General features: G+C 42.0%; 1 protein-coding gene and 1 long non-coding RNA gene across 2 annotated transcripts; one reads left to right on the top strand and one right to left on the bottom strand.

Annotated features, from left to right (window-relative positions):
• Positions 1-5,389: 5,389 nt before the first annotated feature.
• On the bottom strand, positions 5,390-6,812 carry LOC112555440. Its single transcript, XR_003097501.1, has 3 exons — positions 6,687-6,812; positions 5,754-5,988; positions 5,390-5,525 (listed from the first exon to the last, which is right to left on the bottom strand). It is a non-coding gene; the product is annotated as an uncharacterized LOC112555440 (long non-coding RNA).
• Positions 6,759-12,169, top strand: LOC112555434. The gene is made up of 4 exons (XM_025223835.1): positions 6,759-8,139; positions 8,629-8,745; positions 9,864-10,101; positions 10,706-12,169. The coding sequence occupies exons 1-4, from the start codon at positions 6,790-6,792 to the stop codon at positions 10,864-10,866; spliced, it is 1,866 nt and encodes a 621-aa protein (XP_025079620.1). The 5' UTR covers positions 6,759-6,789; the 3' UTR covers positions 10,867-12,169.
• Positions 12,170-12,214: the final 45 nt, after the last annotated feature.

Here is a 12,214-nt window from a genome sequence, read left to right as displayed (position 1 = left end):
TTACTGGACTGCTAGCAGACGATTTTCCCCCCCCCCTTCCCCAGTTAACTACTAAAACGAGGCAGGAGTGTACAAAGCTTCCAGTTTATTCACATTTCAATTAACTAATAAGACGAGGCATGCTACTACAACGCTTCCTGTTTTGTCACATTCTTTGTTTAGACTCGCCGAGGACTACAAGCGGATAACTTCGCAAGAGGCTATATAAGCGTTGGTCTTGGCAGATAGACAGCAGTCCACATAAAAACATCCATGATCAAAATCAAAATCAAAATCAAAACAGACTTTATTGTCTGCCCAGGAGACCCAGGGCAGTTTGTCTTTGCTCACATACCCATACAGACATTTAACACACAGTTAGGAGTAAAAGTGAGGAGTAAAATATGTTTGACATATCACATGTTTGATTTGCATATCTGTGTTGTATGTGTTTTTAATTATACATAATAAAATCAGGCGTCGCTTAACGAATTTTCAGAAAGTGTGTCATTAGACGATTTGGTCGTTGTGTGAATGTCATATAAAATGTACTTAAACTCATACACAAGTGTACTTAATCTTAAACAAATCTAGTTATTTATTATCATTATCAAGTATTATATATGAACTGCACTATTTTATTCAGCTATAGCATCGCAGTATAGTTTGCTTCCACCTCCATCACAAACGCGCCGTGTTACGTCACTAGGCAAGATACACCAAATTAAAAGGAAACGTTCTTGTCATCTCTATATAGTTTGGTCATAGACTGTGGTTTGTGTACGTGTTGCAGGGGACTATAGTTTTTTATTTATTTTCATCGTTTATTAGATGAAAAAATACAGAAGTTTCCGACACATGTCTACTATAGGCAACGAAAATTTAATTTGAGAGCGGAAGACATTAATTGTACGTGGTGGGTTGGGGGTTTCCCTCCGAAAAATCGTGCTCCCGTTGCAAAACATGATAGCTATCGTAGGAGTAGAAGTCTTTCACTATTTTGCTGAACGGAAGCTGTGCATAAATAAGCTGAAATAGAGTAACAGATACAAAGTTCACAAGAAAATTACAGTAAGAAGATCGAGTTAACAGCAGAAAATAAACTGCGCAAAACCGGTTGTATATTATTAAATAGCAATGAAACAACATGTAAAATTTATTTTAATTTTATAATTATACAAAGACATCATATTTTGGAGGATTTTGAAAGTGTAAAGTATTTTAGCTTCCACCTGCTTGGGTTAGTAGACTTAACGAAACTACCTACACATCAATACAACACTTGCTAAATGAAAAGTTGAGGCCATCATTCGTTGGAAATAACATTTTAACTCCTCTAACTTAGATGGTGGACCGTACGGTAACATGGGAAAACCCCACACGCCATTCAACAAAATACGGCCAGGCAGACACTCTTTAGTAATATAACTTTTTGATGACATATTGTAATTACAATTTTCTTTAACAGAACAAGTTTATATCAAATATTCCTTAACCCTCCATAATATTGCTATAAATGTCGCTTTGACAGAGAAATCGTCTGGCGTGAAGTTACTGGGGAGAGGGAGATGTGTTTGCGAAAGAGCAGGACAGAGACTTGTTGTGAACATTGATTAAAAGAAGCAGTCACGGAGAGAAAGGGATACATGGGACTCATCAGCATTCATGAGAAAAGATGCTCTTTACGTCTGATGGATTCACATCCTGAAATTCTCTCTCTCTTGCTGTTCTTCGATCGACCTCACGAATGCAAGGCAGAATAGGAAAGCAGATACCAAGATTAGAAGTATTTGTACACACTTAATTTGCTGCTTAGGAATGGTTGACAGCGATGACTCATTTGCATGATCATAAATATTCATATCTATCTATCTATATCCTTATCACGCGAGCTGAAAGTTCGACGATAAAATCTCTCCTTCTTACAAAGGATACAAACCAAAAAGATTTCACAGCCCTATTTATGAGCGTGTTAAATGCTTTTTAGACAGGAATTGACTGATAGATATGTTTATGGACATTATGGTATGAACCATATTATCATATGCATTTAGAAATGTGAAATATAATGAGCATTATTAAATATTTCTAAAACGATAATGCGATAAATGGTTCTACATGAATGAATGGACATACACAAATATCCTCCAAGTTTTTTTTTTATTTCTGGGGGTGGGGTAGGGGGACGAGGGCTGAGAAACTGCAAAATAATAAAAACATATCTTTTTGATAGCACAGTGAAGAAAGACTGCTAGTTCTCAGTATATCCGTTTTTTTGGATATATAAAAGAAAGGTTTGTGATAATTCATGGGCATTGATAGTTTTATACCTTTTTTATCTCTTAGTTTAGGGGCAAAGGTAAATCTCATATTCAGTTTGATACAAAATGGATAATTTGTGTAGTATGGTGGCTACATCTTGTGTTAACATTAATGGCAGCAAATCCCTGAGCTAAATTAGTTTAAGCAAACAAAACTCTGTGTTTGTGTGAGAGATAGACTGAAAGACAATGAGAAAGAGAGTGCGCAGAAACAGTGGTAGTGGGATACAGCCTGGTGTTTGATCATGCGGTTGATGCTGAGTGCGTGCGTGCGCGCATTGTGCGTGTGCGTGTGCGTGCGTGTGTGTGTACAGCACCCTCACACGTGCTTGGGGAGGCTGAGCAAGAAACACGGAGGAAATGAGCAGGAAGAAAGATAATGCAGGAGCCGGCCGCGGTGCATCGATTTTCGTGAAGCTGTTCCGATCACTTGGTAATGAGGGAGCGCCCTCCTTTAAACCAGACGCCACGTCACACTAACCCTCGCCCAGCATCACTGCCAGCCCTGCTCTCCAGAGGCGAAAGTTTATGGAGTCAGTTCGCACGGGCAGGGCTGCATCTCTTCTTCCTCTTCAAGTAAGTCGCTTTCTCTCATTTTTCTTCTTTTTTTCCGACTGTGTGACGCCCGAAAACTTACATCCAACTCTAAGCATCCCTTGATAAAATATGTATATAGTTTGTCTAACTCAAAATTCTTTGCTATACCCCTTGTAAGTTGAAAGTAAAGAACAGATGATTTTCATTTAACTTTAAATGAATGGTCCTGGAAAGTCTTTTTTAATATACCGGAGACAAAATGAAGCGCGAACACATTGCTATGTAGTCTGCATGCGATAGGAATGATAGCGCGTGCGCACGCACACACACACAAACTATGCACAACTCCTGTATTTGAACGATAGAACACAAGAGTCAGCATACTGAGATGATGATGTCATTGCTACTTTCTTCTTCTTGATGATGATGATGATGAATGATGATGATTGATTGATTGTCCAGATCGTGTACAGCAATGTCCTTTTCTGGTCTGCAGTCTGCTGTTGCAGATAGAATCAGTCCTGGAGAACCGGCCCTATGGCGTACCTCATCGGCTGCCAAGCAACAGGCTAGAACGCCGGTCAGATCTCACATCTTAATCACTCTGTCCACAGAAACAGTTAGCCCACCGTCTGTGGACAAACCCGTAAGCTTGCAGACTTGCTCTTATCGTCGTGGTGGCCAGGGAGGGGAGGGTGTGGAGCGGCGAAGATGAATGGTGAAAGAGAAGGATGTCAGATATGCGACATTTTCATTGTGATGTTGACAAATAATTTCACTTTTGCACAGCAGCCAAGTACACACTAAAACGCCTGTTCCTTTGTCTTGTCGTTTTTGTCAGGATGAATTATGACCTCTTGTACGTTGGTGACCTGCACTTGATGGTTGTAATGTCGAAGCATCAGAGCAAATCAGAGTATTCTTCTCCTAACCAAATTCGTCATTAATGTCAGAGTCAGCTGTATGTCAATTTTTGTCAACATATCGATGCAATAATCTCTAACCCAGACCAAAAATAATGCCTAAACGGAGGGTCTTAGTTTCTAGAAACGGTTGTTTCCCGTATGTTTTGTGTTTTATGCGCTGACGACTGCCCTCTTTAGAACCTAGTTGAGAGAGAGAGCATCGATCTTGGAGTGGAGGGGAGCAGGGAGGGTAGCTGGGAGCAACAAATGAGTGGGCGGAGTTACGGCAGTATGCGGAAAGGAGGAAGCATGTTTCCATGGTGACCATGTTTGTGCTTACACTCATAATTCAAACTGTCCCAGTTTAGAAGTTCAGGAACTTTAGACCTGCATAATCTATCCTATATTTCATGTTAGAAGCCATTATGCCTCTATGCAACAGCAGAAACATTTGTGAAGTGGAAATCAGCTGCAACGCGTCATAGTGCGTGTGTGTAATTAACATGTTCCTATCTCTCATAGTACTAACCCCTAACTGTTAAAGCAATGAGAACTAACGAATTTTGTTCCCAAATCTCAAAGGCAATGAACAACCCATAATATGAACTGCATCTCCAAGAAGCAAAGTGTGATCACAAGTAAAATCAGTAATAATAACCGTGACGTTAGAAATGAAATAATGAATGTCCAGTTACCGGAATTTACCCTTGATTTCTTGCTATATTTATTATCCTTTGCTTCAGCGTTCAACAAGATGGTCGAGGAGAACGTTGCCAGCAGCAGTCAGACTTTGATGTCAGCCAGAAGTTATGACACAGACCACGTGCGAGACGATGCCGTCAGGGATGAGACGAAAGTGGACAGAGGAGGGGAGGAGAGACAAGAGGACAAAGAGGAAGAATCGCCAATCCCTATGGACAGGGGCTGGGCCTGGGCGGTGGTCATTGGTATATTACTGATCATTTCAGCTCTGTTCGAGTGCACTATTGCACTATACACAGTCCCTGAGAACTATGATGAATATCATATCGCTGAAAAGGCCCGATTGCTAAAGGCCCTTCTGAACCGGGATAAAGTCGAAGGTTTCACCAAATTTGACAAAGCTGTATGTGCTGGTAACAGAAAGCCAATGGTGTTTGGCAAACGTTCGGGACATTAGAACTTTGGTAAACAAGCTGAGCGAAGTCCATACGCGTTTGCCAATTTTGGGGTACTTCAGAGGTTTGACACTTCGGCACTTTTCCCGGTTGAGAACGGTCTTTACCTTAAGTAGGAGCTGATATCAAGCTCAATAACAGGTGTCACATTAGATACACAGTTTCTTTACAGCTCATGAAGATGCTTATTGCGATTACTTCTACTTGAGCTATTATTCTACTCAGCCATTTGCTGAACTTTTAATGTTTAATGATAACAATGCAAAGATTCTTTTGGAAAAAGAAGAGGAGAAAGTGTAAAGAAGACACAATGCTCTTTACAATTACGAAATAAAATACACAAGTTTATAAATATAAGCTCAAATTATTGTTGTGGTGTTGGCTGCTGTGGTAGTCACGTTAGCTTCTTTTCCCCTTCCAAACCAGGTTGTTTTGGGATGCACGTACTGGTGGTGGGAGGGGTCAAATCCTTCGGGGTGCTCTTCGTTGAGCTCCAGAACATCTTCGGCGTGTCGGCGAAACAACTAGGGGCGGTGCACGGTCTGGCCTCTGTCATCATGATGGCCTTGGGTAGGCTCTTCTCTTCTTTTGTCGCTTGTCTTGTCATAGCAAGTAATCCTTTGCTTCTACAAACATAAGGTCCCACTGATATAAACAATATGGTATTTTTCAACACGGCGATAAACATCTCATTTAAACGAATAATCCGAGGTTTACACGAAAAGCTATGGGTCAGCAGCTATTTATCGATGCTGACGTTAGTGACAGGTCTATGTATCAATGTAACGCGGATTTAAATATCCGAAGTATTCATTGAACAGGTCGTGAAGACTAATTATGGTATACTGACACACCTGTTGAAAGCAAAGCTAGCACTATGTAAAAATGATTTGTTTTGACAATGTCTCCGCCCACAGGACCAATCAGCAATGCCCTCAGCGTGCGTTTCTCATGCCGCGCCGTGGTCTTCGCGGGAGGGTTGTTGATGGGGGTGGGATTCATCACCACCGCTTTTGTCCCCTCCTTCCCTTGGCTTTACTTCACCTACAGCACCGTCACAGGTCGGTCTTTCTGCTACCACAGCATTTTCTAAGAGTATAAAACATATATAAGCATTTTCTCCTATGCAATTGCGAATGACTACATAAACGTGAAAAGTTCACATCATGATCTATAAAATGCCATTCTGGAAGTGTAAGTATGAAAATGTGTGAACGTGATGATCCCATGTTTATGTTTATTATTTCAAATACATCAAATCCCTGTTGCCTAGAGTCACAAGAAAAAAATAGTAAGGGACATCGCGACGTTGAATTCATAACGGAATAATTAGTTGATCGCCTTGACATCAACTACCAAACGACGTCTCCAGCTGTTTCGGTCACAAACATACTCAATGGTCTTGGTAGGCCAATGTTATACTTCCGAAGCTTCTCCATATATATTTTTTTAACTGGACAATCTCAATGTATGTGTAAACAGATGTGCATCTGAAGATATATATACGTGTATACATAGATCTAGATACATGTGTAGTGATCTGTGCAGACTGTCTTCTGGATCGTAATACTTCTCTGTCAAAGGCGTCTTGAAATGCTTCTGCCTGAATGGACAATTTGTCCAAATAGCAAGGTCGCTTACCTATTCGGAAAGTATCCTCTATTGTTGCTTACAAACAGTAAAACGTAACATAATTTTCCACCACACACACAAAATTAATGCATCGTTGGACATTCCCTGATCTCTTCGTCTTTCCACAGGTCTCGGACTGGCGTTGGCTTACGCACCTAGTGTTGTTATCGTCGGTCATCACTTCACTCGACGCCGCGCCCTTGCCAACGGAATTTCTGTCTCTGGAAGTGGTGTGGGCTCCTTCCTCCTCCGAATCTCATGCGCCATCTACTCAATGTCTACGGTCTGCGAGATGCTCTGCTCCTCATAGGCGCCATCATGTTCCACGTCTGCGCCTGCGCCGTGCTCTTCCGACCTCTCTCCAGCTACAAGGTCACGTGCCCCGCGAAGCAAAGGGGCGTGTCTAACTGCACCGCTGAAGTGCGCGACGAAACTGGGAAGACCCGTGACAAAAATAGACAACCAATGGGCGTGGCTTCTCGTCTGGAGAGCACCAGTTGTCAGTCGGCAGACCTTAACAATGCTGCTACACCACAGTCTGCTGGAATAGACGGTGATGCTAATGAGAGGCCATGTAGTAGCTTTGAACTAGAAAACATTGCCAACGACAGTATGGTCAACCTTTCCAGCTTATGCGAGGCTGCAGGTCCACCTCGCAGACGCTTCGACAGGTCGAGCACCACGAGCAGCGTCAGAACCCTTGGGAGTCTCAAGGGCAGGTCCAGCCAATCGCACGGCTCGGAGCGAACCGGAAGTCTTAAAAATAAATCCCCGCGCGCGACGGCAGCCAATCAGACGAGCAGTTTTAAGCGCCGGAGGTTTCAAGCCATGATGCGCGCTAGTGGGAGCCTTGAGCGTCATCCGAGTGCATTATGGGACGCCAGGCAACCGGGAAGCTTGAAAATGGCGTCCGGCGCCTCTCGCAGCAAGGGTAGTAGCGAGGGCAGCACCAACGGGGAAGCGATCGAAATGTCTTACGTTAAGGGAGGAAAGTTCGAGGCCCCGGATTCTCCGGACCGAAAGACGGGTAAAACCTTCGGTAGTTTCAAGGCTGTCGACATCGTCAACCCTATACGGTTTATACAGGAGAGAAAGAAACTGTTGCAGGCAAATAACATCAGATACATGTCGGAAGCAGGAGATACGGTCTTGCCTGCTGACCACCATCGATCCAAGAAAACACCCCTGAAAAGATTTTACTCCGTGGAGACTGGCTCTCGCCCAACGGTGACGGCGTTGCCAGAGTCTTTCCTTCATCGCCGAATAAGACAGATATCCGGGGCTGAATCTTGGGGCAGCGAGTCGTCTCTCTTTGCCAGCGCTGGCGACCTGGCCCTGGCGTCGCTGCAGAACATCTCAGAGTCGGCGACGGAAGTGGACAACGACGATGTCTTTTCGTTGACGTCATCGAAGGCTCCCGATGCATGCAGCGGTTTTTTCAGACTCTCCGCCCAGATAGTGTACAAAGGAGAGACTAGAAGCACCAGCGTACCCCTATTTGATTGGTCGTTGCTGGTTAACCCCGTTTTTCTTGTCTTTATGGTGTCTCTTGTCTGCATGAACTTTAGCTATCCCAACGTCTTTGTGATGCTGCCTTCATATTGCCAGGTATACGCAGAGCTGTGCTTTCTTTGTTTTTCACTGGTAATATTCTATATCAAATATGGTCTCTCTCTCTCTCACACACACAATCTCTCTCATTCAGTCACATACACGCGAGTACGCGTTCATGCATTCTGTGTATATATTTTAAAAGCGTATGCAGGCACCCATGCATAAGAAAAATATCATGCACACTTTAAAAACTTTCGCACACACAGACACTCCACGTGTGGATAGACGCATATATCCCGGTAGGCAGTGACCGAATATCTGGTCCATGTAAGTGACCATAATATAATAATGGGTATTGAAACGGTCAATAATATGGCACGACCTAGCAACTGGGTCTATTTAATCTTATAAGGCGAGCCTTCGACGACCAATTAAAGCTCGGGTAGTCGCCTATGCTATCGTTGTCAGCACTAGTATAACAATCCCATATTTTAGAAAAGATAAATTTCAAGTTTGTCTCATGCATCAATTTTGTTTTCACAGGAAGTAGGCATGGACAAAAATGCAGGAGCTTTTATGGTGTCCATCATCGGGCTGGCCGATCTCGTGGGTCGAATTTTCATTGGTTGGTTTTCTGACCTTCATCTTTTCCCGCGCAAAGTAAGTTGTAAAGCGAGAAATTTACATTATTTGTTGGTTCCAAGATGTAAAAGCTGATAAGTATTATCCTGTTTCGAGTCAGTCCTAATGTGCTTGCGCACTAAATCAGTAATGGTTACTTCCGGTGTTTAGATTGCCACGTCTGTTTTATAATTTTTTTAAACAAGATATTCAATAAATCTACCGGGTCTCAAGAATCTGAAGCAGCCTTTTTTTCTTATCACAGCCACGTAACAACGAATATTCCAACTTTATTTGCCAAAATAACTGAAAACGTCTAACTCCCCTAATTCTTTCCGTTTAAGAAAATATGCCTCAAACGCTTCCTTTTGAATCGGTTAACATTTTTTGAAACAATATAAATGAAGTGCGGATCTCTTATTGTGCATGTGTTCCTGAACAAATGTGAAAAGGTTAAAGTCTCCTAGCCCAGTGACTGTGGGGATTTTGAATGGCTCATCATGTATAGGACATGGTACATGCACGAACTAATTAATATCCTATACACCTCCTTGGTACATGGAAGAAGCTTACATCCTCAGACTTATTTCTGCATGACGATACATTTTGGCAGCAGCTGCACACACATTTCTCTCCACTTGCTTGAACTTTCATAATCCGGTTATATCGGCACACGTGAAGAGTTTGTGAGCATTAACATTCTGTATCCGTTTTCATCTTAACAAGATTTGCTGACATTCACTACCAAGGACACATAACTCCGCTAGCTTGAAGGCTAATAAAAACAGTGAGCTAAAATACAATATTAGCTGTTTAGATGCTGCTATCTAGGAGTAAGTTACTCACCTAGGGCGGTAGTTAAGAAGCGAGGGCAAGTTGTCCTGGGGAGACATGGGGAACTACACGGCAAGGGTAGAGTTTACGCGATGTCCAGTCCTTGTAGATGATGGAGCCAAAGCAGTGGTAAAGATACCCTGGGGTAAAAAAAAAAAATAGTGTCCGCGGGGTCTGAACAAAGCTTTGTGACTTCGGAAACAAGATTTTGCCCTCGCTCCATGATTACGGCCTCTGGGGGCAAATGGAGTACTGTTCCTGGTCTGACATGATTTACTACATGTACACCCTGTTTGACTGTTCTGTTTTGTTCCTGCGCCCAGTACAGCTTCCTGGTCAGTCTTGCCGCGGCAGGCCTGTTCTGCACGACATTGCCCAGCATTAAGACCTGGCAAGGTCTGGTGGCCTTCTGCAGCTGCTTTGGTTTCTTCGGCGGCTGTTTCATCGCTCTCATCGCAGTCATCCTTGTGGACCTCCTCGGCAAGGAACGGCTGGCCACGTCCTTCGGGTTGGCGAGCATGGCAATGGCTGTGGGGTTGTTGGCAGGTCCTGCCATCTACGGTGAGCGCTTCATGCATGTGAAGCAGAGTTTGTAGGGGCTGAGCGTCTGGGGATTGGCCATCGAGCTCGAAAAGATCTTTTATCTTGTTTTGGGATTGGAAAGCTTAATCATCATTCCAAAACAATTATAAATATTACTGCCTCTCCAAACACATAATTATTAAACAAAAAATCGTGCCAAACAAGCAGTTTCAAGATCATCGTGAAACATGCATCCTTACCGGTATAAAAATTACATCAGTTGTACACAATCCAGATGGTAGATTCTGCTCTTTTGCCAACTTTGGTCATTTACGAATTTCATTTTAATGATACAGCAGCTTTCCGAATCTAAAACCCAAACTGGTGCAAACTGAAATCCTAACTAAAACAACGCCTTTACATGCCTTGCATCCAACATAAAGGCATTAGTTGTCAACCTGACTAGAATGTGCATTTCAAAAATAAACCAAAAAACTTTAAACAGAATATATTTTAGGATCCAAAAGCAGGATACACAGCTAGTCACACACACACATGCACACTGAGAAAGAGAAATGCACAAAGTTCCTTGAAACAGGTTAATTTCTTCCTTCTAAATCAAGTTTTTCCTGATTGACTGTAGGCAGCATTCGTGACACGACCAATTCCTGGGACATGGCATTCGTGGTGGCAGGCCTGATGTCCATTGCAGCTGCTTGCAGCATGCTGCTGGAACCACCAGCTCACCGGTGCCTGGACAAGACCCGCAGCCAGCAAAGTCACCTGAAGGATGAAATTTTGTGACCAAAAGATCTCCATGACAAGTTGCTTCTTGGGAGGACACAGATGGTTCGGCTGCAAACCCTTCTGCTCCTTAATTGGCTTGGCTGGAAAACTTATCACAGCCTAGTGGTTCAATGAAGGCTTTGAATGCTGCATGTGCAGCAATGGTTATTACTTTGTAAAGCACGTTAGACTATGGCATTATCATTGTTTCAACTGCTCGTCAAGAGTCAGAGGAAGCCAAAAAACAACAAAAATGTGTATATATGTACTAAAGTGGTCTGACATTGCATTAAGCTAACCACAAGACAGTCTCCCTGCAGATTACTGTATACTGACATAATAATTGTATATAAAAGAAATTTTATAAGTTCGTTGATGCATATTTAAAGTTTAGTAATGTCTGGTTGAAAAATTTTAGCATGATACATGCCTTTGTTTTATACTTTTGTGTGTTACTTGTTAAATAATTTTTTTTTGTACATTTGACACTGTAAAAAATGGTGTCTAATAACAGTGCTGTGGTTTTTAAGTAAAAGTCATTATACTAACAATACAAAGCTGCCCAAGCTTTAAAAAAAATCAATGTTTGTGGGGACCAATAGGAAATAATTCACTTCTCCAAATTTGTTTTAAACTCATTTAGAGTTACAATGTCAGGTATTTCAGCTTTGAAAGTTGATCTACACTTCAGCTATTAGGTAGGACTGGTGACTGGTTCTAAAAGGATCAGACTGCTTGCCAAAGCAGTGTGCCTGTCTTACCTTCACTGATGTCATCAAACATAACAATGTCTATGTATCGTATCCTGGTGACTGATGTTCTATTTTTTAAACCATTCACAATGGTAATCTGACCAGCGCATTCACCATCAATCCACACTTTCTCATAGTCTCTCTTTTGCAGATGCATATACAATGGTCTAAAACCCAATGACTGGTATCATTATTTGTATGTTCTTTGCAGAGGAGGGTGTAAACAGATGGTGACAACATTTGTATCGTTACAACCCCTTAAATAAACATGTCTTCTGCTTTGGTAGCCTATTGATGATGAACTCACAAGACAAAAATAAGAGAATATGTTTTACCTTTTCTCAAGTATGGTTTAGCCTTGAGCATCTTCTTGATAGGGTGGAAATATCACACACCTTAATCACAAGAAAAACAAATCTCTTTTTTTTGTTTTAATGCAAGGGAAAGTTTAAAAACAACTCTCTGAACAATGATCTTTACTGCATGTGTACTCCCTTACATTTTCAAAATGAACAACTATTATAGAATCAAACTGTCTACATCACCTATACATTAATTGTGGCAAACGGTAACAACACCTTACAGCTTTATGTACTCAGCAAAGTAAGATAAAA

Source organism: Pomacea canaliculata, linkage group LG14 (genome assembly GCF_003073045.1).
Source record: "Pomacea canaliculata isolate SZHN2017 linkage group LG14, ASM307304v1, whole genome shotgun sequence".
In the NCBI taxonomy this organism is placed as follows: Eukaryota; Metazoa; Mollusca; class Gastropoda; order Architaenioglossa; family Ampullariidae; genus Pomacea; species Pomacea canaliculata.
The sequence above is the reverse complement of the archived record's forward strand: the minus strand, read 5'-3'. Positions and strand labels throughout refer to the sequence as shown.

Excerpts from the sequence above, each read along its gene's own strand:
- LOC112555434 (XM_025223835.1), top strand. The coding sequence starts at position 6,790 with ATGCGCCATCTACTCAATGTCTACGGTCTGCGAGATGCTCTGCTCCTC. Across the intron at positions 8,140-8,628 it reads TGCTGCCTTCATATTGCCAG|GAAGTAGGCATGGACAAAAA; the intron begins GTATACGCAGAG and ends TTGTTTTCACAG. Across the intron at positions 10,102-10,705 it reads GGCAGGTCCTGCCATCTACG|GCAGCATTCGTGACACGACC; the intron begins GTGAGCGCTTCA and ends GATTGACTGTAG.